This window comes from Festucalex cinctus, chromosome 8 (assembly GCF_051991245.1).
Source record: "Festucalex cinctus isolate MCC-2025b chromosome 8, RoL_Fcin_1.0, whole genome shotgun sequence".
NCBI classification, from domain to species: domain Eukaryota; kingdom Metazoa; phylum Chordata; class Actinopteri; order Syngnathiformes; family Syngnathidae; genus Festucalex; species Festucalex cinctus.
The window spans coordinates 24,086,915-24,111,271 of record NC_135418.1 but is presented as its reverse complement, the minus strand read 5'-3'; the positions used below and the strand labels follow the sequence as shown (position 1 = coordinate 24,111,271).

Genomic DNA, 24,357 nt, shown 5'->3' with positions numbered 1-24,357 from the left:
TGACGCGACGGATGTGTGTCAGTGAACATCCGACAACCTCGTTGACATCGTGCACGGGGGTCCGGTGACCCTTCGCCGGCCACAACCGCCCACTCGGTGACCCGGGAAGAGGTTGTGGTCAAAGAGTTGACGACTCCAACTACTTCCTATTTTGGCCTGTTTTCAAATCAGATCATGTCTGCTGTTTTTTTTTTTTTAAATATACATATATATTAGTGTTCAACAAGAGTAGTTCTCGTCTTTCCCACGAGGCTACTTCTAATTAGCTCTGTCCCAGTCCAGACATCTTAAAAACGATCAACTTTTCTTGATCAGCCCGGCGACCGATTAACCCGACACGCCAGATGGTTTGCGTCACAAATCCAACAATCCTCCTGTAAAGTTTGTTTGATCGCACAGGAACACTCTTTAGATCTCATTAGTAATTTCATTACAATCAATGTTACTTGCTATCGATCATTGTTTAATTAAGAAAATTCACAATGTATGCATACATGCAAATTTGGCTGACTAGACAAGGCTTGGCAGATATTTTGCATTTTATGGGGTTATCGGGGTTCTGATAAAACTGCCGCGATGTTATCATCCGCACTCGTCCTCCTACCAAAGAATGCTGACCGGCCTGCAATCGCCTCAAGTGGCTTTATGGGATTAACACACCTGTACTCTCACTAATCTAAGCCTTGCAAGGACACACTGTGTGAGTGTGTGGGTCGCGCAGCAACAGTCTGTCTAAGTCGTTATATTTCAGTCTCCGTCTTTTCCTTCCTCAAAAAAAAGAATACCTAAAAAAACAAAAAACAGAAGAATGCATTGTATTCATGAACAGGGGAATGCACACAGTGTGCACGTACGCGATAACACACACGCACATCCCTAACGTTCATGCTCATCCTCCACAGATGTATCCCCCCCCCACACCCCCCCCTAAATTTTCCGTAGCACAGCTGGCCTCTTTGTTTCACTTATCTGTCTTTCCCAGCGGCGTACAGCTGGGCCCCGCTCGCCCACCCGTCCGCGTTACCTAAAGCTCAGCCTCAACTTTTCACTTGTGTCCTCCGAGCGGGACGCTTCTGTCCGGAATCCTTTCCCCGGATGAATGTCAAAGACGAAAACCGGAGGTCGTGCGATGATGCGAAGAAGTGGGTCAGAAGAGTTTTGAGTAAACACCTTCGGCGTTGAGCCACGCGGTGATGGCGACATCTGGTCGGGCGCCGATTCGGGGATTGTGGAGTCCCCTGACACGTGGTTTGAACTAGGTCAGCGTTTTCTGCTCTGCTTTATGAACTACTTTGGATTACCTGGATGGGTGTAGAATTATGTTTTTGGTGTGAGTGGATCTTCTATGCTTTCAAAATGCACAAGAATGCGCTTCATGTGGATTTTTTTGGGGTGAGAAAAGAAAAGCTACGTTTCCGGTTTTAGAGGCTCGCTCACAGGAATGATAATTGATAGGCAGGGTAACCAATTAGTTATGGAGAGGTGAGAAGGTTTGTAACCAGATAGGCAGTTAATCCATTAGCTTCTGTGTTGAATGGCAGCTTTGCATTGTCCTCGTTATGTCACAGTTGTTAAGTGTGTGGGTGTCTTCTAGCTATTTCACAGGTGTTTGTGTTTGTGACAAAGGCAGCGTCTAGTATGTGTGGCCAACACACATACATTAAATTTACTGCCCACTCCCGAACCCCAAGCCACAAGTCCGCTATCGATGATTTGATGGTTGCTGACAGACTTAAACTGATTCGTCGTCTGATTTAGGACGCAACTTTCCAGTTATCCAATTTCTACAGCACTCACACACTCGCACCGATGGACGATTTATTGTCTTCAGTGGGTGAAAAACCACAGAAGCTTTGCCAGGGCATGTAAACTTTGAGATTCGAACCAAGAGCCGCTCGAATGTTTGCGCTAACAATTACTCCACCGCGCTGCCGCTCTCCATGACTATATGGGCGAACGTACTTTATTGGTTGAGCTACCGACAGCATGAAAGTGTTTCCCCGAAGTCAGCGATGATGTGTTGATGGGTTTCACCACCACAAGATCCAAGAACTACAACTTGAACATAACTTGGCGCTTTAGAAAACCGAAAATCAAACCCCTAAATGTCTAACAGTTGTTTTTTCAGGGAACTGTGATGTTGTGCTAGTTAACTTGGTTTTCTCGTTTGAATGTAAAATGTATACTACATAAATGAACCTCTGGAACCTACATTTTTGTCTATCTCAATGGGCGGCCATTTTGCTGTCGACTGAAAATGACACCATGGTGCCAAAGAGGTAAAACGACCATTCACAACTCAACTGTTCTCTGGGTTTGGTCATGTGACGTTCGCAAGCTATGATGTCATTCTCAGTCAACAGCAAAATGGCCGCCCCCTGAGACGGACTAGCCAATCACAGCCATTGGCACAGCAAAATGGCCGCCCACTCTGTGGCGTCCTAGCCAATCACAGCCATTACGACATCCCGACTTTGAGTGAAACTGCAGCTGATCCCGATGTGTATTGCACACAAGTAAGGCATAGTAAGGCCGTAACGCCTACGCCGTAGCATGACGCAGAAGTATAACGAGCCCTTGAGTCTCTTCTTAATTTGTATACACAAACACAATATTCATCAGAATACCATGTTTAGACTAGTGGGGCTGCATATAACATTGTAAAGAACATTTTTGACTCAACTTCCCTTTTAAAACAACCAAATAGCTTGGCCTTTCAGTCTGTTAGCATAATGCTAATGCTAAATAACATACGTTGCAGTGCTTAAAGAACAAATGGAATAAATATGTTGCGACGTCTCAATGAACAGTATTTCTGTCTTGTAGTGTGCCCCCAGTTGGCCAACACGAGTGCACATCTCGTGAAAATCGTCACTCATTGTCACAACAGCTGTTTCATTTTCACTTCAAGTCTCGAAATACCGTTTTCTGCTTCATGTCCTGATGGTAATACCTGATACACCGTTAAAATAAACACGCTGAGCTCAAATATATTGGGATTTACCTTTTCTAACCGTAGCATGGCTAACCAAAATCCGGTTCCTACCAGCTCTTGTCCCGCACCGCCTGACCTCACGCGCAAGACCGTGCAATCCTCCCCTGCTTCCAGAACGACATCATTGTGCTTCTTTTGCTCCCCCTTTTTTCTTTTTTTTTTGGACTTTAATGGATAACGTCTGTGCGCCTCGCCGCTGGCCTCTCGCAGTTCCTCTCCCACTAAGTACAATTCCATCCCCAAGTTCCTTTTTCTTTCCACAATACGCGGCACGCTGCATTACAGCTGTGTTTTTCTAATCATCCCACCGAGCGACGAGGTTACGCGAGGGCTTCTTTTCGCTCCAGGAACGCATCTGTGCTTTCTCAAATGGACGTCGCACCGACGTTTTTATCCTGACTCGTTGTCCTTCACTTTGTCCTCTTTGATTTCTTATCCTCTGGCGCGGCCCGATACTTTTCTCACCTTTAAATATCTCGGCCGCACCGCAACGCCGCCTCTTACCCCGCCCTGGCCCTGAGCGAAGAGAGCGGCGTGTTGACGTTGGGCTGGCGCCAAATATGTAGTCGATGGCGCAAGAAGGTGGTTGCCGGAGCCAAGAAAAACAGCCTGGCTTGGAGTCTGACAGCCATGCTTGTCTTTCTGATGAAACCAAATGAAAACAGTATTTTCTAGCCTTGTTCCTGAACCTACCCCCGCCTGCTCTCCATCTGCCTCTCCCTTCTCACACCTAAGCAACAAACCTTCTCAGTCTTAGGGTTAGTCAGCACGTCTGCACCTTCTAAAAGAGTCATGATACGATGTGATGGTTAGTTTGTGACCAGTAGGTCCTTTAAAGAAGAGTCATTTTTTAAAATGTTTAGAACCTTTGGCGCCATGGTAGATTAGCGATTAGCACCTCTTCCTCGCAGTTGTCAGGTTTTGAGATTTCACACTAAAAAAATATGGAGTTTTAATACCTACCACACTCACTGGGTAGCTGTGGATTTTGATCAGATTGGGTTATTTTTTTAGTAGGAGAGTTCAGGATTTTATGCTGTCGATTCTGATACCGATCATCCATGAGTGAAATTGGCCGATACTGATTCCAATCACAGGAATTAGCTACACCTGTTTTCAATTAGAGCTGCTCAGTGCTCACCAACATTTATTTTAGTTCGTCGGATCGTCACATTAGAGTGGGTTGAAGATTGGATTTGGATGGGCAGAAGAGCTGAATCTGGTCGCCATTTTGGACAATTGTGTACTGAACTTTATTGTAACATTCTTGGAAAATGGCGGCAGTGGCTGGATGACTCAACGGGTAATGGCACTGACTTCAAATACAGGAATTGGGGTCCGAATTCTTTACCCTTTACACCAGGGGTGGCGAGATCCGGTCCTCGAGGGCCGCAGTCCTGCTGGTTTTGGATATTTCCCTTCTTCAACACAGCTGATTCATGATCAGCTCATCAGCAAGCTCTGCAGAAACCTGATAACGAGCCTGTTAATTGGAATCAGCTGCACTTCGAGTAGGGAAATCTACAAAACCTGCAGGACACCGGCCCTCGAGGACCACAGTTTGCCACCACTGCTTTACACCATATGCAGAGTGCACCTACTGCTAGTCCCAAGCTTGGGTAAAAAACTGTTGGGTTGCATCAGGAAGGTCACCCGGCGTGAAAACTGTGTCACACACATTATGTGAGTGACTTGTTTGGCAACTCCAGGGATGGGCATACTTTGGGTTGGTCACACTAAATATTTAAAGCAGATAGTTGGGTAAAATTGTTTTTATCTATATATATAATAGGACTCTTGCTAACCTTGCTCTCGCAAGATGAATTCTCATGGTATTTGTGAGTTCACGAACTCCAGAGAATACATATTGTACCGCTCCTGCTGATAACCGCCATTCCGGACCAATCACAGAGCGACATTGTGTTTGGGGGCGGGATATGCAACTGTGACGAAACCAGGAAGCCAGCGCCGACACAGCAGCTAACAAACAAAACTAACATAGACAGATGGACGCTGCAATTAATTCTGTTCTTGTAGAATTACTCACCGTTTCCTTGTTGAATGTTGAACAGCGAGGGGCGCTTCGTGCCCTGGCCGTGATTGGTTAAAACAAATGTGTAGAATGCTGCATCGTCCAAACAGCTCAAATTGTTGTACAGAATGTCCCGCCTTTTCCTGACAAAATTACTGTGGAGCGGTACCAGATTGGATATGTAATATCCATCTGACTATTACGAAAAACAAGGCGAAACTCTTGCTGAGGTGAAAAACTTGTTTGCCCAGCCCTGATGTAAAGTTTTATCACAAGGAAATTTGGTAAAAACTGCTAAAGTGGACTTAAGAGGAATTAACAACCTCATCGTGGTCCTGATGAACTGTTGGACTGCACAATATGGATCTAATGTACCGAGAGCTTTGGCCAGCTGGGACCTCCAACAGTCACCTGTGAAAGGGAGACATGAAGTGGTGGGGGGTGCTCCTATAAGCCAGCCCCTTCCACCCCTCATGATTGTGAGCACATGGAAGGGTGGGAGGGTGTCGCGAGGCACGAGGACGACTGAATGCGAGCGAGTGGACTTAAATGCCAAGCAGACAAAGGCCGCACCTGGTCCCCGTCCGTCCATGCACAAGCGCCACAATGCGGCGCACATCTGTTCCTCTGTCGTGTGCTCCCTCTTGACCTCCACACAAACACTCACACACACACGTGTTGTCAACACAAGTGTCGCAAACCATGCCCACTCGACGGCGCGTGATCTTCTCGGTGTCGGGTTGTTGTCGTCGTAACCTTCGCCGCCACTCGACGGGTCGGATGAGCGCGCTGTTTTGAAAGGCTTTATTTGGATGAGTGCGGTGTCGCCTTTCGGAAAAGGAGACACGTGTCGCCTTTGCGGCTTTTGAGCAAATTACATCGGCTGACGAGTGTAATTTGTTCTGTTACCATGCTTGTAACTGGAAACTCTTTCCGCATTGGAATGAATGGAAATGTCAGTAATCCGTTTCAGCCTCCTTTAAAACAGCAACAAACATTGTTGTGCTGAAATGTGTTTTCTGCAATTGGCTGGCAACCAGTTCAGGATGCACCCCGCCTACTGCCGAAGCCGGCTGGGATAGGCTCCAGCGCCCCCGCGGCCCTTGTGAGCAGCAAGCGGATCAGAACATCGATGGATGGATGGATGGATGTAATGTATTTTTAAACATTCTTGCACTTTAAAAATCTAACCATGTAAATACAAAACAATTTAGATTTAAAGAGTTAAAGCATCATGATTTCATGCATTTTTTGCGAGGCTCATTCTGGTGGGTGTGTCTTGGCCACCAGGGGGCAGTGTACTACATACATGCGTATACGCGCGACGCTGACGGTTACAACTTCTCCGTAAACTGCAGTAACATTAGTCACTTTTCTCATAATATAAACCATAAGCAATTCAATGATGATTTGTCTACCTGATGTGGACATCACAAAAACAGTGGACAAATAAGATTCATTGCTTTAACTGTTTAAGCACGAGAGCTAATCTTCAAGACTTGTTGACAAGAGGCTTATTAGAAGGTAGATCAAATCTACTTCATTTTAAATGTAAAAAGTAGTCGATTACGCGGATTTTGGAATTATTTTACCCAAAAGTGTATAAAATGTTTTAAAGACATATGCAAGATAAAACTCGGTGTCTGTGAGTCCTCCCAAATGTTCCCACGTAGTGTGTCACTGATAAATGACTGGCGCCTGCGTTGCATCTCTTCTCACCTCATCTCCGAAGGCGGTCAAGAGATAGCATAGACACACTTTGAAAAGTCAACTTTGGAGGGAAAACACAAGCGTGATAAAGCCTGCACATTTGTTTACATGTCTCAAAGTGTGACGTTTATCCCGACTCCTGGCGTTCTCCTCAATTCACATTGAAATTGGGCAGTCGCTCGGCGGCTTGGCGGCGAGGGGTCTGTTCTTTCCGCCTTGTTCGCAATCATCAGCCGCCGAGGCAATTACATGTTTTAATGCGCACTTGCGTCACCTGAAGCTGAACAAACAAACAGCACCTGGCTAGCAACCAGGGGACAGATGCTCGTTCCCTTTAGGTTGCCGTGGTTACGATCGTTAGGAAACTACGTAAGCCTAAGTTACCTCATTACAAGCGGCGTCAGAAGGCAGCTGCCGACTTTCGCTTGGCCTTTTGTATTAGAAATGATTAGAAAGAAGACAAAAATCTACCGAAAGAATCTGAACGTGGCTCTTGCATCCGACTGTCCTCAGGTGCTCGCCGGCCAGATGAAGTCACGTAAGCGTGCAGGCTCTTCTAAGTGGCGAACACCTGAGGCCCCCTGATGTCTTAACCAATCTTCAAAATGTGAGCGACAGTCACATGACAAGGCAAAAATTTGGCAAGTGTGCGCTTGCTGCTTTTAAAGTGTGCTGTGTGAACTCCGCATGACCAGCACATGACAGCACATGTGAAACAATGTGTGTTGTAATACCAGGGTTGACCTGTGAGAGGCAGCACAGTGCCACAGAGCAGCCTGACTGCTGAATTATTAGTAGAAGAATAGACGACGCTTGGCCAGGCTGGCAGACAGTGAAGTTAAAATATGATTAGTTAAATATATAAAAAAATAATAAGAAGAAAATACAATAATAATAATAATAATAATAATAATAATAATAGTAAATTCGTTTGGACTTGTTTTTTAAATTATGTAAATATGTAAAAAATAAATAAATAAATAAATACACAACTGTTAAATTTTTATATAAAACTGTTCAGCTTACTATAAATGTTTCTTTTACTATTTATAATATATATGTAGAAACGTTAATTATTTTAATAAAAACTAATTCAAATTTTTAGATTCTGTTACTTAATATTACTGTAATAATAGTTGATCAATCCAGGGTCACATTTAATTATGTAAACAGACAGATGAAATTAATAAGAAAAATGTAATATAAATGTAAATATTTAATACTAACATAATAGCACATTTTAAAATTATTTTATTCATAATTAATTAAATTACAATCAATATTTTAAAAAAAATACTCAATTGTTATACAAAGTTGTTAATTTTACGGATTATTTTTAAAGTTATGTAAAGTAGGTTATTTTAACAATAAAATTATAATATGTTCTCGTTCATTTTAAAGTTAAGTAAACTAAAGTTTTTGAGTATTTGCGAAAGAAGTGAATCTTGATTTTTCATCAGGATTCTTTCAAGGTCACAAAGGTTCACCAATTGTTTTAGCTAACAGTTTTTCATGTCATGTTTTTGACTCTTAGCTACTTGTAATTTTTATGGTGGTGAATGACTTGCGAGGCACGTCCGACAAACGCTGAACACTTGTGTTTGGCAACAGAGCCATCTTCCTGATTGATTATCGTTCTCATGATCACATCATCACATCGGCGGATTCCGTGGCTCGGCCAAACTCGCTGAGGCTTTGCCATCAAAAATATTGAGGAGGTTTCGGATTAACGAAAATCACTCGAAACACACCCCGCACTACAGGTCAATCACTCAGCATCCTTAGTTGACTTTGATTGGAAAATACTCAAATTTGTCCCGAATATCAGAATGCGTGTAGTACGTGTCCCCGGCTTTAAGAAGTGTTGTGCGTTCTCTGTGTTGACATGATTGCGTTATTGAGATGTCAGTGTAATTTCCCGACCATACGCAAGTGTGTGTCTGTGTGCGCCTGTAGGCTGCATCCTGCTGTGCGCTGGCGCTGCATATACTGTATATATAATATATAATGTATGCGTGTGTGTGTATATGTGTCCTTCCTGCACCCCTTGTTAGTGAACAGGTGGAAGGATGGCAGCCAGGCCACAGTGTGTAGTCGTAGAAGAGGCAGGATGAACAGTCAAAAATGTTGCATGCGCGCGACAGATGGGCAGCATCCGGGGGAGGGGGGAGTGGCAGAAATATGAATTTCACAAGCTCGTGTATCCATATTTGATTATAACATCATATTCAATGGTTGCTTTCAATGTCATGCATGTTTTGCAGGGTAATGTAACAATCAGTGATATGCTGCCTTGTTCTATTGGATGACGACACGTACTTTTGTGACTCATACTGCATAAATAAATTGCGTCAAATACTTAAGGTGGAAGTCAACCCCAAATCTTTTTTCTTTTTTTTTGACAATAATATGTTCTATGTAGCCACACTCGTCTAAATATGGTATTCTGGTTGATATTGTGTTACTGGAATATGAGTAAAGCACCAAAATCCAGCCATTTTTAATCCATCTCAGGGGGCGGCCATTTTGTCATTTGTTGTCGACTGAAGATGACATCAATGTTACTCAGGTCTCAGGCAACGACCAATCAAAGCTCACCTGTTTTCTGAAGCTGAGCTGTGATTGGTCGTTGCATCTTCAGTCGACAGACAGCAAGTGACAAAATGGCCGCCTCCTAAAATGGATTAAAAAATGGCTGGATTTTGCTCAATAACTAATATTCCACAAATGTGATATTGATCAGAATGTCATGTTTAGACTAGTGAGGTCACATATAACATATTATTGTCAAGAAATGTTTTACAGTTGATTTCCACTTTAACTAATACATTTATTAATTAAATACATCCACTTTAACTAATACATTTATTAATTAAATACATCCACTTTAACTAATACATTTATTAATTAAAGGGATACTTGACTCATTGCACCATTTTCAGCAGTGGAAAGTTCATATTTTGTCCAGGATTAATGTGACAACTTCATTATTCTTCATGTGCAAATAATACCTTTTAAAAACGATTTTTTTCCTCTTGCTGTCGACTGACGCTGACATCACCTGTGCTGAGGAAGTAGTTAACGACCAATCGTGGCTCACCTGTTTTCTGGGGTTGGTCAGCAAACTGAGCCGTGATTGGTCGTTACCTACTTCCTCAGCACAGGTGATGTCATCATCAGTCAACAGCAAGTAGAAAAAATATTTTTTAAATGTATTAATTAGACATAAAAAATAATGAAGTTACCACATTAATTATAGACAAAATATTAACTTTTTACTTCTGAAATAGCTCAATGGGTATCCCTTTAAATATATATTCTAGGAACAGTATTAACAAAACAAAGTGCAGATAACATTTCCAAATAATCCTGAAATCTATTAAAGAGTATTTTTGTGACAGATATGTATTTCAAACATATTAACTATTCAACTCTGCCTCCATTGTTATGCGTGGCCCACTCGCATCTGAAATCATGATAAACTTGGGAACCTGTTGCACAAGGCGGCGCAGAGTTCATCGGCCGTGAAAGAGACCTAAAGGGCGCCATTGAAGGCGAGGCCACTCGGAAAGAGCATGAAAGCGTATTTAAAAGGCCTCCTCCCAGGCTGAACTTCGACCCCGCCGGGCCTTGCGTGTCTATTAATCGTCCTTTCTTGAAGCACTTAGAAAAGTCTGATCCACTCCAAATGGAGATGCTGGTGGTTGAGGAGGGGGTTTAAAAGTGGGGGGTGCGCCGCCTCCATGGAGCTGCGGGAAACAAAGGCATCTCCTTATGCCGCATAAATGACACCCAAACAAGGCCCATGCCCCCTTATCTGGTGGTCTCATTCAGCGGCGATGGCATATTGAAAAGTTGCGTTTAACATTCAAAAGCTTTCACGATCTTGTTAGTAAAGCGTGAAATAGTGCCGGCCCCCTTTCTCTCTTTTCTTTCTCGCGGCCCACCGCCACCCCCCCGTCTTGACCGCAGCACTCAATGAAGGGGCATTCTTCCAGGGCACAATAGCATTCTTTAACATTTCTTCTGTTAGTGATCTGAATGGTCGGGAGTGAGGGGCTAAACTTTAGACATCTGGCTCTTTGATGGGGGGTGAAGGGGTCTGGGGGGGCATATGACGAGAAGTGAAGCTTTTTGTTGTCTTTTAACCCTCCTATTACATTTGTTTGGCAATAATGTTCATAGGTTAACTTTTAATGTAATCATAGTTTATTTAATAATTTTATCAATTGAATGCGAAGGGTTTTAATTACTCAAATGTATCAGAAACAACAACAAAAAAATCTTTGTAAATGTTGTTTTATCTCTAATTATTATTATCTCTGTTTTCTATGTTTGGTCATGTGACATTCACAAGCTGAGCTGTGATTGGTTACCTGAGCCCTGGCTTGTGATGTCATTTTAAGTCGAAAGCAAGTTGCAAAATGTGTTTTTAAAGGTACTAATTGTACATGAAAAATAATGAAAATATCAAATTTATTATAGGCAAAGTATTGTTTGACTGCCAAAAATGGCTAAATAAGTAAAGTATACATTTAACTCAACTACTTACAATTAGTGCACCATAACAGGAGTGCTGTCTGTATAGGTTTTTTTTTTTTTTTTCAATTTATTTATAGCAAAGCGTTGGAAGCTAAAAGAGATTTCAAAGTGTAGTAACTTTGCATAGAAATTGGAGCCTCCACTAAAATTTGTCTTCTTCTCTTGCAGACAGTGGAGAGAAGAAGAGCCCTGCCATGCCCGGTTCTCCTGTGGATGCTAAGACTCATTCCAGATCAGCTCCCAGTAGCAGCAGCAGCAGCAGCGCCGCCATCATCATGGCCCCCCTGCCCTCCATCAACCCCAGCGGCCCCCGCCTGGCCTCCTTCTCCACCACAGCACGTACGCCCGTCTTTGACTTTCTTCATTCCTCCCAGAATCCTTTGCTTCTCTCACACTCTTCCTTTCTTTGCCGCCTTCTCCGCAGTGACCAACGGGAACCACCATTCGCCGCCGACACTCAACGCGGTGCCGTCGCCGCCGCAGCGCTACAGCAACGGGCCGTCCTCGTCGTCCTCGTCGTCGCTGGCCAACCAGCAGCTGCCGGCCACGTGCGGCGCGCGGCAGCTGAGCAAGCTCAAGCGCTTCCTCACCACCTTGCAGCAGTTCGGCAACGACATCTCGCCGGAGATCGGCGACAACGTTCGCAGCTTAGTGCTGGCTTTGGTGGTAGGCGTCGCTAAAAAAAACAACAACAACAAACAGGATATCGACATCTCCTTTAAATGTATATTTATTTATTTATTTTGTGTCTCCTAGAATTCAACGGTGACCATCGAGGAGTTTCACTCGCGGCTTCAGGAGGCCACCAACTTCCCCTTGAGGCCGTTTGTTATTCCTTTTCTCAAGGTAAACATGCACGTTCGACCTTCTCGCCCGCAAAATATGGGTTTGCTTTTGCTTGGTCTACTTCCTTCTTATTTTTAACAAGACTATTTTATGCTTTGGTTTCATTTGGAAAACACAAGCCCGGCACTCAAAGTTCACCTCGACCTTCTCTGTGCCTTACGGGCCACAACATTAGGAACACCTGCACAGTCTGATGACATATTTTCGAGTTATTCTGTTGAGATTTTTCATCTCAAGGAGTTATTTTTCCTGGCTAAATAAAGTTTAAATAATAATAGCAACAATATAAAAAAGTCATATAAATAAATACATATTCAATAAAATAATACAATATGATGGTGTAGATGATGATTATTTTTAGTAATATAGTCATAGTAGTACTAATAATAATATTAGTATAATTTTTATTGTATTTATTTAGGGATAATCAAATAAAATTTCGGATACCCCGTTTAGATTACATTATTATTATCATTTTCAAAGATTTTTTTGAAAGGAATAATACTGCACAATAAGACATATTGTATTTGGGGTACCTTATGTAACTACACCAAAACAAAAAACAAAAAAACCCACAACCTATATAAAGTAATATCTTTTGAAATTATTACTACAGATATATTATTATTACATATTATTATTAAATTTAAAAAAGTGGTTTATTATTTTCTTATTCATATTAGTTAATAGAAAAGAACAATATGAATGATCAAATATTAAATAAAATAAAACAAATTATTATTATTATTATTATTATTATTATTATTATTATTATTGTTATTATTATTGTTATTATTATTATTATATTTATTTAATGAGGGCACGAGCAGTAACCTTTGTGAGGTCGCTAATTGCAATTGAAGAAATCATTCTTCTATTTTTACTTTTATGAAAATGGTGGTTGCCCTATTTGGCTACATGATAAAATTAAATTAATTGAAGATCAAATAAAAAAAATATGTAAACATAAAATATTGAATAATAAAATAAAATAAAATAAAAAAATATTTATTAAAAATAAAAAATAAAAATAAAACGTTGATATTTTAATACTATAGGTTGAAACATTAAAAATGTGTCGTTCTTTTGTACACCTCTTTAAACTTCTTTTCACGTTAGTCGCACCTAATGAAGTGTGTCCACTGTCCGCCATTCTTCTTATTTGCTGCCTTTTCAATTCATGGCAGCAGTGAGGCGAATGCAGTCGACCCCGTGACGCGTTCAAGTGAGCAAACGTTTCCTCAAAATGGTTTAACCATCATGATTTGCGTGCTCACCTGATGTACAACAGATGACGTTTTTGTGTTTAATGCCCCCACCGAGAACCACTTTTTGTAACCGGGAGACGTCTCTTCGAGTGTATACTTTTTCATTTTTTAGGAGCGCACCCCTCCCCGTCCCAAAAGGAGCCCATAAATCTTCCCGCAGCGGCTCTTTCCTCCACGCGTTTACCTCTCACTCACCTCCATCCGTCTGTCCTGAGATGAGAAAGCGCTGTTGCTTTTGCTAATTTATGACAAAAAGGGGGGCTCATGACTACGTTCTCTGAGGAGAAAGAGAAAGGAGGCTTTTTGGTGGGACAGGGAAGGGGGAAAATAGAAAGTCGGAAGTGTGAAACATGCCTATAAAGTCTTGCCTTCTGTACCCACCCACTTTTTTTTTTTTTTTATGGTCTCTTAGTGCCGCTGTCCCGTGAAGAGCGCTCAGCTGCCGAGGCGCCGCCGATCTTGCATCCGCCCCGTCAAAAAAAATAAATGAATAAAAAAAAAAAAAAGAAAAAAAGAGAGAGAGAGCGCCTCTTCTCAAATGTCCACTGGTTAGGGGCCCGAGGGTTGGGGCCAGACCACCCCTTTTTTCTTTCGGTGCTTTCAACTTTGTGGGAACAGTTTGGGGAAGACCCCGTTTTCTGTTCCCAATCCACAAAAACAAGCAAGACCTTGAGAGGCCAACTTTGAGATGGTCTCAAAAGGAGTTTTGCCCTTTTGCTCCATGTCGAACAAAAACAAAACATGTAACTCCTGTTTTCATGGTCTTTAATGCAGTGTTTCCTTACGTTTATGGTACCAAAGAACATATCGTCATTTTATATGAAGAAAAATAGCACAAAATGTGTATACAGTAAAGATATCCGGATCATTAGAAGACAAGGACTAGTCATAGCTGGAGGGAAAAACAGACATGGGGTATTCATAAACATCTTTGGACTTTTCATAGACATATATATTATGTATTTACTGAATTGAGAATATGCCCTGCGATTGGCTGACAACCAGTCCAGGGTGTACCCCGCCTACTGCCCAAAGCCAGCTGAGATAGGCTCCAGCACCCCCCGGGTGCTATATCAATCTGTGTATATTAAAGTAAATTGCATCATAGCATATGGTGAATAAAAGGCTTAGAAATTAATAATCTTAACTATTTTTTTTTATGAAATATTAATTTAATACATGAAAATATAAGTATAATATACATAACATAAATATATTTTTATTATAATTTTTTATTAATTATTTTATTAACTTAATTGTTAACCATTTTTTTATGAAATAATAGCACAATTTAATACATGAAAATATAAGTACAGTATACATAACATAAATGTATTTTTTATTATAATTTGTATTTATTTTTTATTTCAATAACTTGGTTTGGGGTTAGACTGACACAAAAAAAAACGTGTTTTTAATGTATTTCTAGTATGTTTATGTTTTTTTATTTTTGGTCCAAGACTTGTCTGGCAACCATCTGTACACAAACAAAAAAATTGTAAGTAAATTATTCCCCTTTTAATTGTTTTCTAATTGTTGAGTGTAACGTAAACAGTAAAAATGAGATACAAGGTTTCGGCCTGACGGCAGCGATATTAAACTCATCTTAAAACATTAGCCGTAATGAAAGATAAGGCATATACAGATTTACTACTTTCCTATGAAAGTGCCATCTTGTGGCATCATAGGTCATTTCAACAAACACAGATAGGTGTATTTTCAATATTGAACTGCAATTATGCTAAGGTTAAGTCAACTTTCTGCCATCTAGTAAGACCGTATGCATTGTTATGCTTGTCACTATAAATCACAACAGTACAAGTAATTTCTCATGGCAAACATGGTTATCGCTCACGGCACACTAATGTCCCGATACTTTTGAATAAATGAAGGCTTTGCTTGAGAAAAACTCAATCTGAAATGCTTCGAAATGCTGGGTTTTATTTACTCACCAGAGAAAGGAAGTGGCGTAATTGCAAGCACACCCGTGTCTGCTCCTAATTAAGGTCGACCAAGAAAATGGGGGGGGGGGAAAAGAGAAATGTTGAGGACAGGATGGAGACGGAGAAGTTCTGAATAGAAAAAAAAAACAGTCGTCGGGGGTTGGAAGAGTTTGTTGTCAAATGTTTCCAAGATTGTGTGTCAACATGCGTGTCTGTGCTGTGACTCAGCGCTCAGATGGTGCGCTTACCAATAATGGGAGTATCTTGCTCCAGTTGTAATGCAGCGACAAATAGGCAGTGAGGATTGGCAAAAAAAAAAAAAAAGATCTAGTGTATATGAAAATGTGAGTTAGCAATAAGCATAAAAAATAAGTTTCCTCCGCTCTTAATGTGCAGGCGAACCTTCCCCTGCTACAGCGGGAGCTCCTCCACTGCGCGCGTGCGGCCAAGCAGACCCCGGCCCAGTACCTGTCCCAGCACGAGCACCTCCTCCTCAGCACCACCATGGCCTCCTCCCCGGACTCCTCCGAGCTCCTCATGGAGCCGTCCGACGTCGCCGTCAAGCGGCCCAGCCCGAGCAGGTGAGCTCGGATGACGCAATTTTTTAATTGAAGGCTCATCTGACCACACCCGACTTTTCAGGGTGAAGGAGAACGGCTTCCACGAACGCCCGCCCGTGGCCATGGAGCCGGCCGCCAAGCGCATTTGCACCATCAGCCCGGCTCCCCGCCACAGCCCCGCCGCCGCGCACCCGCTGCCGCTCAACGCCCAGCTGCACCCGACGCCGCCGCCGCTGCAGCACTACGCGCTGGACGACATCGCCGCGCCGCACGTCCTTCACCGGGAGCACAGCCAGCGCATGTTGGAGATACGAGAGCTCAAAGACAGACCCAGGCTGCCAAGTAAATGATACAACTACTTAGTGGAATTGATTAGTTCAGTAATCGGGGGACATTTTGGATATCTGCGTATTCAAAATACACGGCAAAGATGATAATAATAATGCGGCCCATGAACTGATTTCTGCAATGATTCAGAGGGTTCAATGCATGCTGTTGTCGTATTTACACCCTTAAAACTGGCTGGTCAAAAATGATCTCATATTGGTCAAAAATTGGACCAGCCCACTAGTGGGTTGTAAACAGGGTTATAGTTTTGGAATTTTTTATTTTAGTTAGTTTTGATTTCGTTTTGAGTTTTATTTTTTAAATTAAGTTAGTTTTAAATAGGTTTCAGGGTGGTTCTGTTCGTTTTTATTAGTTTTACTTATTTAATAAATGCTTTGTTTTAGTTTAGTTTGAGTCAGTTTCAGTATTAGTTTTAGTTTTATTTGGGAACGAGGTCATCTGAAGGTGCTTTCCTATTGGCTGCTGCTAGATGGCGTCACCTCGGTGTAACACACTTTCAAACATGCTTTTTCCGGTTAATATCAACATAAATCTACTTAAAATCACATTTAAAATCATCCTCAAAGGCTCATGCATTTTTTTTTTTTTGGAAAAGAGCTCAGAATTGTTCATTCGGTAGTCTTACCGATTCAACGTCTTATCATCATTGCTCTTTTTTTTTTTTTTTTATTAATTACCAAAGACTAAAATGAAGGACATTTTTGATATAATTATAGTTAGTTTTAGTTAGTTTTGTAAACATAAAATGTAGTTTCAGTTAGTTTTTGTTTTTTAAAAAACATTTTCGTTTTTATTTTATTTCGTTAACGAAATAGTTTTTTGAATTTTAGTTTGAGTGATTTCGTTAGTTTTAGTTAACTAAAATAACCTTGGTTGTAACTTGTTTTGTTTCAAAACAACCCAAGTTTTGTTGTTGTTGTTTTTATTTGATTATTTTTTTTTAGTTTGTATTTGTATATATATTATATATATTTGTATATTTGTATATAAATTTATTTGTATTATTTTTATTATTATTATAATTTGAAGGATATTTTTTTTATTAATTATTTTTATTTATTTTTTTATTATTTATTTTATTTGTATTCATTAGTTATTTATATTATTATTATTTTATGAATAGTTTTATCGTAGATTATGTGGATTTATTACCTGACCAATATATCGATAATCGCGGTATCGTCATAATGTGATATAATCGTTATCGTGAGCCGTGTATCACATATCGTATCGTATCGTGAGGTCGCCAGAGGTTCCCACCCCTACTCTCTACCTACTGTAAATCTTAGTTTACTCTAAAACTGAGCCCATTTGGTCCCTATCTACATAGAGTCAAAATTTACTCTATCCATCCGTCCGTCCATCCATCCATCCATCCATCCATCCATCCATTTTCTTAACCGCTTGCTCCTCACAAGGGTCGTGGGGGTGCTGAAGCCTATCCCAGCTGGCTTTGACAGTAGGCAGGGTACACCCTGAACTGGTTGCCAGCCAATTGCAGGGCACAGAGAGGCAAACAACCATCCACACACACACAAGCACACTTAGGGACAATTCGGAGCGGCCAATTAACCTCCAAACTCCACCCAGGAAGGCCGAAGCCTGGACTCGAATTTGCGTCCTCAGTACTGGGAGGCGGACGTGATAACCACTCACCCACCGTGCCGCATAATTTACTCTAATAGAGTCAAATTTACACGACAGAATTTGCTGCTGCGATGTGAGAAAACATTTTGGAAAATGTGTACTGACTAGCCTGCTTGATTAAGGGTGGTCTCGTGTGTTTGCTTAGCGGCGCCCCCATGAATTGGGACTCAGTGTACCGTCCGCACGTCGCGTATAAACAGAGGTGCGCTGTCCGTGACCTACTGGATGGACTCTGGTGTATATCTTTCCTCCATTTCAGGGCTCTTGTCATTGGTCGTTGGTAACGGCAGTAGCTCTCACACACACGCACACACCTCGATATGTTCTTGGTGGAGGTGCTGTGTTTACGAGGTCTTAAGTCGCTTGTCTCGGAACCTCCCGCCCGCCTGCCGCCACTTAACTGGAGACACACACACGCACACATGCACGCACAGCTTTGAACTGATGAACGCTGATGAGAACCAGGAGGCCGAGGCGAACCTACATAGGAATCATTCTTCTTCTCAAACAGGCCCAGCGTGCATGTGGCTTCTTGTCGGCTGTTTGTTTCTGCGTTTGACGACGATCGCCCCGCTTTCCGACGCCTTTGTTGTGTACGTTAGGGATAGACCGATTATCGGCCGGGCCGATTATCGGTGCCGATATTAGTACGTAGCAAATTTTGTGTTTTCATCAGGATTTGTAAGATGTTCACAGACACTTTTTACTTGTTGCAAATACATTTCAAACATATTCAGACAATTTTTCATTGTCTGCGAAGATCTTTTGAACCCGGACGAAAACACAAAATGAGATACATTTAATTTTGCATACATTTGTCACTGCTGACACTGGGAAGTCCCAACACTTTTTAATTTATAAAAAATAATAATAATAAAAAAAATGTAGAAATTATGTTTAAATTTTGGAAAACTTTATTGACAGTAGAAAACTATTTACGTATTTTTTTATTTATTCACTGCAAACACTGGGAAGTCCCAACACTTTTTAATTAATAAAAAATAATAATTAAAAAAAATACATTTAGAAATTACGTTGAAATGTAAACGTTATTTACAGTAGAAAACTATTTATTTACTTGCTTAGTTTTGAATTTAGCTTAACACATGCTGATGACCCTACAATTTCTGTTAAAAATTTTAATTACACAAAGCTGTCTATTGTTTATATGTTTAAAATTAAAAGAAAAGGTATTTTTTTAATTAATTTTTTTATGCTATTATTTTCTCTTTTAGTGCAAATGAATAGAGGCTTGAAATATCAGTTATTGGCCTCCTTTGACGACTAATAATCGGCATCGACCCTGAAAAAAACATATTGGTCTATCACTCGTGTACGTGCGTGTATGTTGTGTGCACATGTGTTTTTTTTATGATGGCAAACAGCACGCGGCTGGTTGTGTTTAAGTATCGGAGCCACTGCATTCAGCCTGAGTGTCTCCCTACTGGAATGCTGGGAGCTCCGCAAAAGGGGAGGGTGCCAGCTCAGACATTTGGCGTGTGTGCGTGTGTGTGTGTTTGACAGCTGACTTCCAGATGTGCTCCGGCTCCGGGTGCCGAAAGTCTGTTTTGCATCACAGGGCTTCTCTTTTCCTCTTTATTTCACCCTTTTTTTCATCTTCATCTCACTCTTATTTTTTTCTTCCCCGATGATGATGTCATTTAAGTGCAAAAAAAATGCACAAAAAATAAAACAGCGCCTTAATTACACACCGTGTGAAGACGGTGATGTTACAGATTGGAATGATGATGAAACGCTTACTTGCCTGTGGCGTCTTCCGCATTCAGAGGAATGTTAATTATTGGTATCGCTTGCGTGTGTTTTTAATCAGGCACTAACGGGGGCTACCGCGAGGAGCCGGTCGACCACAGGCTGACTGACAGAGAGTGGGCTGATGAATGGAGGCATCTGGACCATGTAAGTGTCTTTTGGGTCTCCTTTGATTGGCTCAGGGATACAAGGACATGTTTTTATATTGAATACAGATCATGAGCATGTTTCATTAGCCTGACTGTGTTTTCAGTGTGTATCGGCCTAGTGGGGTCGACGAGGTTGTATTCATATTTTCTAATTGGAGTACAGGGCGGATCTGATTGAGCCCCTGAACTCTGCCTAGCAACAAGTGTTGTCATTGGGGAAAACGATCCAAGCAGTTGTTTTGATAAATGCTGCTCAATCTGCTAGATTGTTAACCTTTTATTTTTGTTGTGGACTATAAAAGAAGTACTCAAAATTGTATACCTTATAAAAATATAAATGATTTGCAGCATACTACTCAGTAAAATAATGTAAAATAAATACAGAAATAGAGATTTCCTTGATCAACTGCCAGATGTTACTTCCGTCGTAAAGTGGAAAAAAAAAACCCATAAAAAATATAGAATATAAAATACCGGTAATATGGTATACAAAATGTGAATACTATGTAGTTTCTGTTAGATAGATTTTATTTCCCTTATCAGGTATTAAAAAATACTATATAAATTACATAATGCATAATATATTATAAAACATATAAAAGATATTATAAAACTGATATATTCTCCTTAATTGACTGCGAGATCATTTTATTTTGTGAAGTTTAAAAAAAATTCTGTTTTATGGTTTGGGAAAAAAATACAATAGTATAGAATATAAAATATGTAAAAATAATGACTGTGTGACTTATTTTATTTCAACTGCGAAGAATAAAAAATACATTCCTTTTATTTTGCAAATACTAATAACTAATATTATCTATATAATATAAACTGAATACCAATTTTTTTTTTCCATTGATATAGACTGCTTGATTTTATTTCCATTGTAAAGTTATAAAAAAAATATTTTAAAATATATCAAGTAGAAACAAAAAATTCTAAATATTACATACAAAAAAAGGATGTTGTGGAAAAAAAAAGAGAATTAATTGATTGCTTTTCATTTTTAATGGAATGGGAGAATCTGATTGTTTTGAATTCCCATTTCCTCTTCATCGTGCCTGTTTGAAGAGCGAAGCGTGGCTTACAATTGCTGTACCCACAACCATTCTAACAAACTGTAAAGACCTGCACGGCTAAGTCAAACATTTTGTCGTGTGCAGGTGCTGAACTCCATCGTGGACATGGTGGAAAAGACGCGGCGGTCCGTGAGCGTCCTTCGGCGGTGCCAGGAGTCGGACCGCGAGGAGCTCAACTACTGGAGGCGGCGTTCCAGCGAGCAGGAGGACGCTCGCAAAGGGGGCTCGGCGCCCTTCTCCAAAACGCACAGCCCCCACTCTGCAGAGTCAGGTGAGGATTTTCGTATTTATTATTGTCATAGTCAATCAAGAAAAACACTCATGAAAATGGCTGCTTCAAACTAAAATGGTGGACCTCCATTTTCTGTTGAGTTGAGATGTTTTTGGGGCCTCATGTATAGATTGTCACCTAGAAAATGCTGTTTTCTGACATGCTAAGACCCCCCCCCCCCCAAAAAAAAAGGGCAATTCCAACAGACCTAAAAGAAGCTCAAGCCGCTACCAATTCAGTGCAAGACTGACACTGCCCTCTAGTGGAATCAGGAAGAACTCCACCTCAGCTGTGCACCGCCAGGCCAGCCTTGCGTTGTCCCCCTGCTGGGCCACAGTCACATTCACAGGTGCCAGGACCGGCCTGGGCCATATCGGCCACAGAAGGGCCGTCCTGCAGGCTCAGCGAGACAAAGCTGGCCAACATGTGCGAGGACCATCTGGGCCCCCGCGCGGTCGGGAACTCAGCCCAGCCACCGGGAGGGGGAAAAAAAAAATGTCAACAAAGATTGCTTGGTCTAATAAGAGAAAGTCTGCGATATTATTCAATATTTCAGGCATACCTGATGTTATGGCCCGTGAGTGTATATGATGCAGAACGTGTAGGATGACACACTGTGAGGTGAAGGTGATTTGTAGGCCGGGAGAAATTTGCAGGCAGGGACAGAATGTTGACACAGCTTGTAGGCCCGCCTTCCCCCGCCGTCCAAGCCAAACACATTCCTCTCGGAGGCTGTCAGATCTCGCATCAGACGACGATAAACAACGATTCTGTTGCGTCTCCAAAACAGATACGAGGGCCTTGTTTGCGCTGCAGATAGAGATGAGCTCAAAGTGAGTGCGGTGGGGGACCTTATTCCTTTCGGATGTCAATAGGTGGGTTAACATCCACCTATTTTTATTCAAATTTTCAAGAATTGTGAAAAAGAAACTGAATGGAAAAACCAGAGATTCGAAAACAGGCCTAAAACTGTCAAAAAAATGTTTTTACGCTTGGAGGGGGTGTATATTGAAGTGTATCGAAAAAAGGAAAATGCACATTTTGGCTCTGGAAACTACAAGAACGGATATACGTCACACATTTTTTACGATACTGCGTCAGACGCACGTTTGTAGTCACAATAAATGCGTTCAGTCCATCAAAACAAACATTCCCACCCGGAACTGCCCCTCGCCCCAACGTTCCGTGGGTGAATTATGTACCCCTCACTACAACGGCATCTCGTGGCGCATATTTCGCAAAAGAAAAATCGATGGCATAAGTTGCATGTCTATTTTGTGCATTTTCAAAAAATTGGCTTAAAAATTTTGAAACATTGGGATGGTGTAGGAATATTGTAAATAATAAGTTATCATACATTTGCTGCAATGAAGAACTGCTTCTGCTTGCAATGCAGAATGCTTTTGCTCTGTTCCCACTCACATTCACATCGCCTGGCTATTTGAAGATGACTCAAAAAGCTGAAGAACCACAACATCAAACGCAGCAGAATGGTTCGAGCCAGTCTGCTGAGCTCGCCTGTTTTCTGTTAAGAAACGATTGCAAACTTGACCACACATGTACAGAGCAATCTTCCACTCACATGCACAACACATAGACAAACAAGTAAACAGTGTTCCAACTATTCCTTGAATTTGCATTTTTAGGGTTGTAACACCCATGTAACTAGGGGTGTGGAAAACCAAATAAATAGAGAGGGTGAGGAGAGGAATCTTCAGAGAGTGCAGGAGTGAATTGTATCAGTCATTCCTCTCCTCTCTCCTCGCGAGCCCTGAACTGAGTGTCTTCTAGGGGTGTGAATTGCCTAGTACCTGACGATTCGATTCGTATCACGATTCACAGGTCACGATTCGATTCGATACCGATTAATCCCGATACGAATTTATAAGTCGATTGTTGCGATTTTTTTTCATTCAAATTTAGAAAATACTAATCAGTAAGCTTGTAGAGTGTAAGATTTATATGAAAATGTATTATTTATTTATCTGAAATTTCAGTCTTATAGAGGTTGTAATCTGTTTCATGTTTGAACAGCATTAAAATAAAATATTAAGGCTTAATGTTCCGTTCATATAACATTCTTCCATGCTCAAGGTGTGAATCCGAACCCGAAGTCAGACGTTTTGTTGAATATTTTTCCATTAAAAATGGAAGTTTAAAAATTGATTCACACATACACAAAAAAAAAAAAAAAAAGGCAATGATGATAAGACGTTGAATCGGTAAGACTACCGAATGAACAATTCTGAGCTCTTTAAAAAAAAATAAAAAATAAAAAAAAAAAAACGATTTTTTTTTTTAATTGAATCGATTCGAGAATCGCGCGATGTGGTATCGCGATATATCGCCGAATCGATTTTTTTTAACACCCCTAGTGTCTTCTCTCCTTTTTTGTATCGTGTTTAATAATGTCAAACAGGTAACCCTGACAGATGGAAACCTAACTTCTTACAGTTCTGTAAAATAAAATAACCAACGAATCTATATGTAAGCAGCTGTGACTGGCATACTCACGCCCAAACTCTGCTTTCTCTCTCTCTCTCCTCAGAGTCCCAGCGTGACTTCCCCCCGCGACCCGGCTCGGCGTACGTCACAGACGAGATCTGGAGGAAAGCAGGTGAGAAGTCGCGGTAAGACGCGTCTTCTCGTTTTGGCCAATGCAAACCAACCTAACGGCGTCTCTCTTCCCCACGCGCAGAGGAGGCGGTGAACGAGGTGAAGAGGCAGGCCATGGACGAGGTGCAGAAGGCGGTGGCCGAGGCCGAGCAAAAAGCATTCGAGATGATCGCGGCCGAACGGGCCAAGATGGAGAAGACGCTGGCCGACGCCAAGAGGAAGGCTCAGGAGGACGCCATCATGGTGATCAATGAGCAAGAGGATTCCAGCGAGGTGAGTTCATCGCCCTTAGATGGTTCTGAACTCCTGTTTGATAATAATACAGATTATTTTTATGATCCGGATTGCTACATACATGATTTATTTTTCTGCATGCTTTTATCCATTTTAGGGCTAAATGATTTGAGAAGGAAAATGCAGAAAAATCCACCCATTTTTATCCATGTCAAGTGGCGGCCATTTTGCCATTTAGCAGTCAACTTAAAATTATGGAAGACCAAAACTGCCAAAATTAATAAATAAATACATAAAAATAAATAAATAAATATGTTACTTTTTATTTATTTTTACTTGCATATATA

The 24,357-nt window shown here is 41.1% G+C and overlaps 1 protein-coding gene across 2 annotated transcripts in view; it reads left to right on the top strand.

Annotated features, from left to right (window-relative positions):
- The window catches only part of cbfa2t2 (CBFA2/RUNX1 partner transcriptional co-repressor 2), a 65,250-nt gene that overhangs the window by 39,029 nt on the left and 1,864 nt on the right, over positions 1-24,357 (top strand). For both annotated transcript variants that reach the window (XM_077530616.1, XM_077530617.1), the window contains exons 2-10: positions 11,448-11,618; positions 11,704-11,945; positions 12,036-12,125; positions 15,733-15,917; positions 15,979-16,238; positions 19,723-19,808; positions 20,974-21,160; positions 23,709-23,777; positions 23,859-24,049. In XM_077530616.1, the coding sequence (XP_077386742.1) occupies positions 11,448-11,618; positions 11,704-11,945; positions 12,036-12,125; positions 15,733-15,917; positions 15,979-16,238; positions 19,723-19,808; positions 20,974-21,160; positions 23,709-23,777; positions 23,859-24,049 (1,481 nt within the window). The remainder of the gene's footprint in view (positions 1-11,447; positions 11,619-11,703; positions 11,946-12,035; positions 12,126-15,732; positions 15,918-15,978; positions 16,239-19,722; positions 19,809-20,973; positions 21,161-23,708; positions 23,778-23,858; positions 24,050-24,357) is intronic.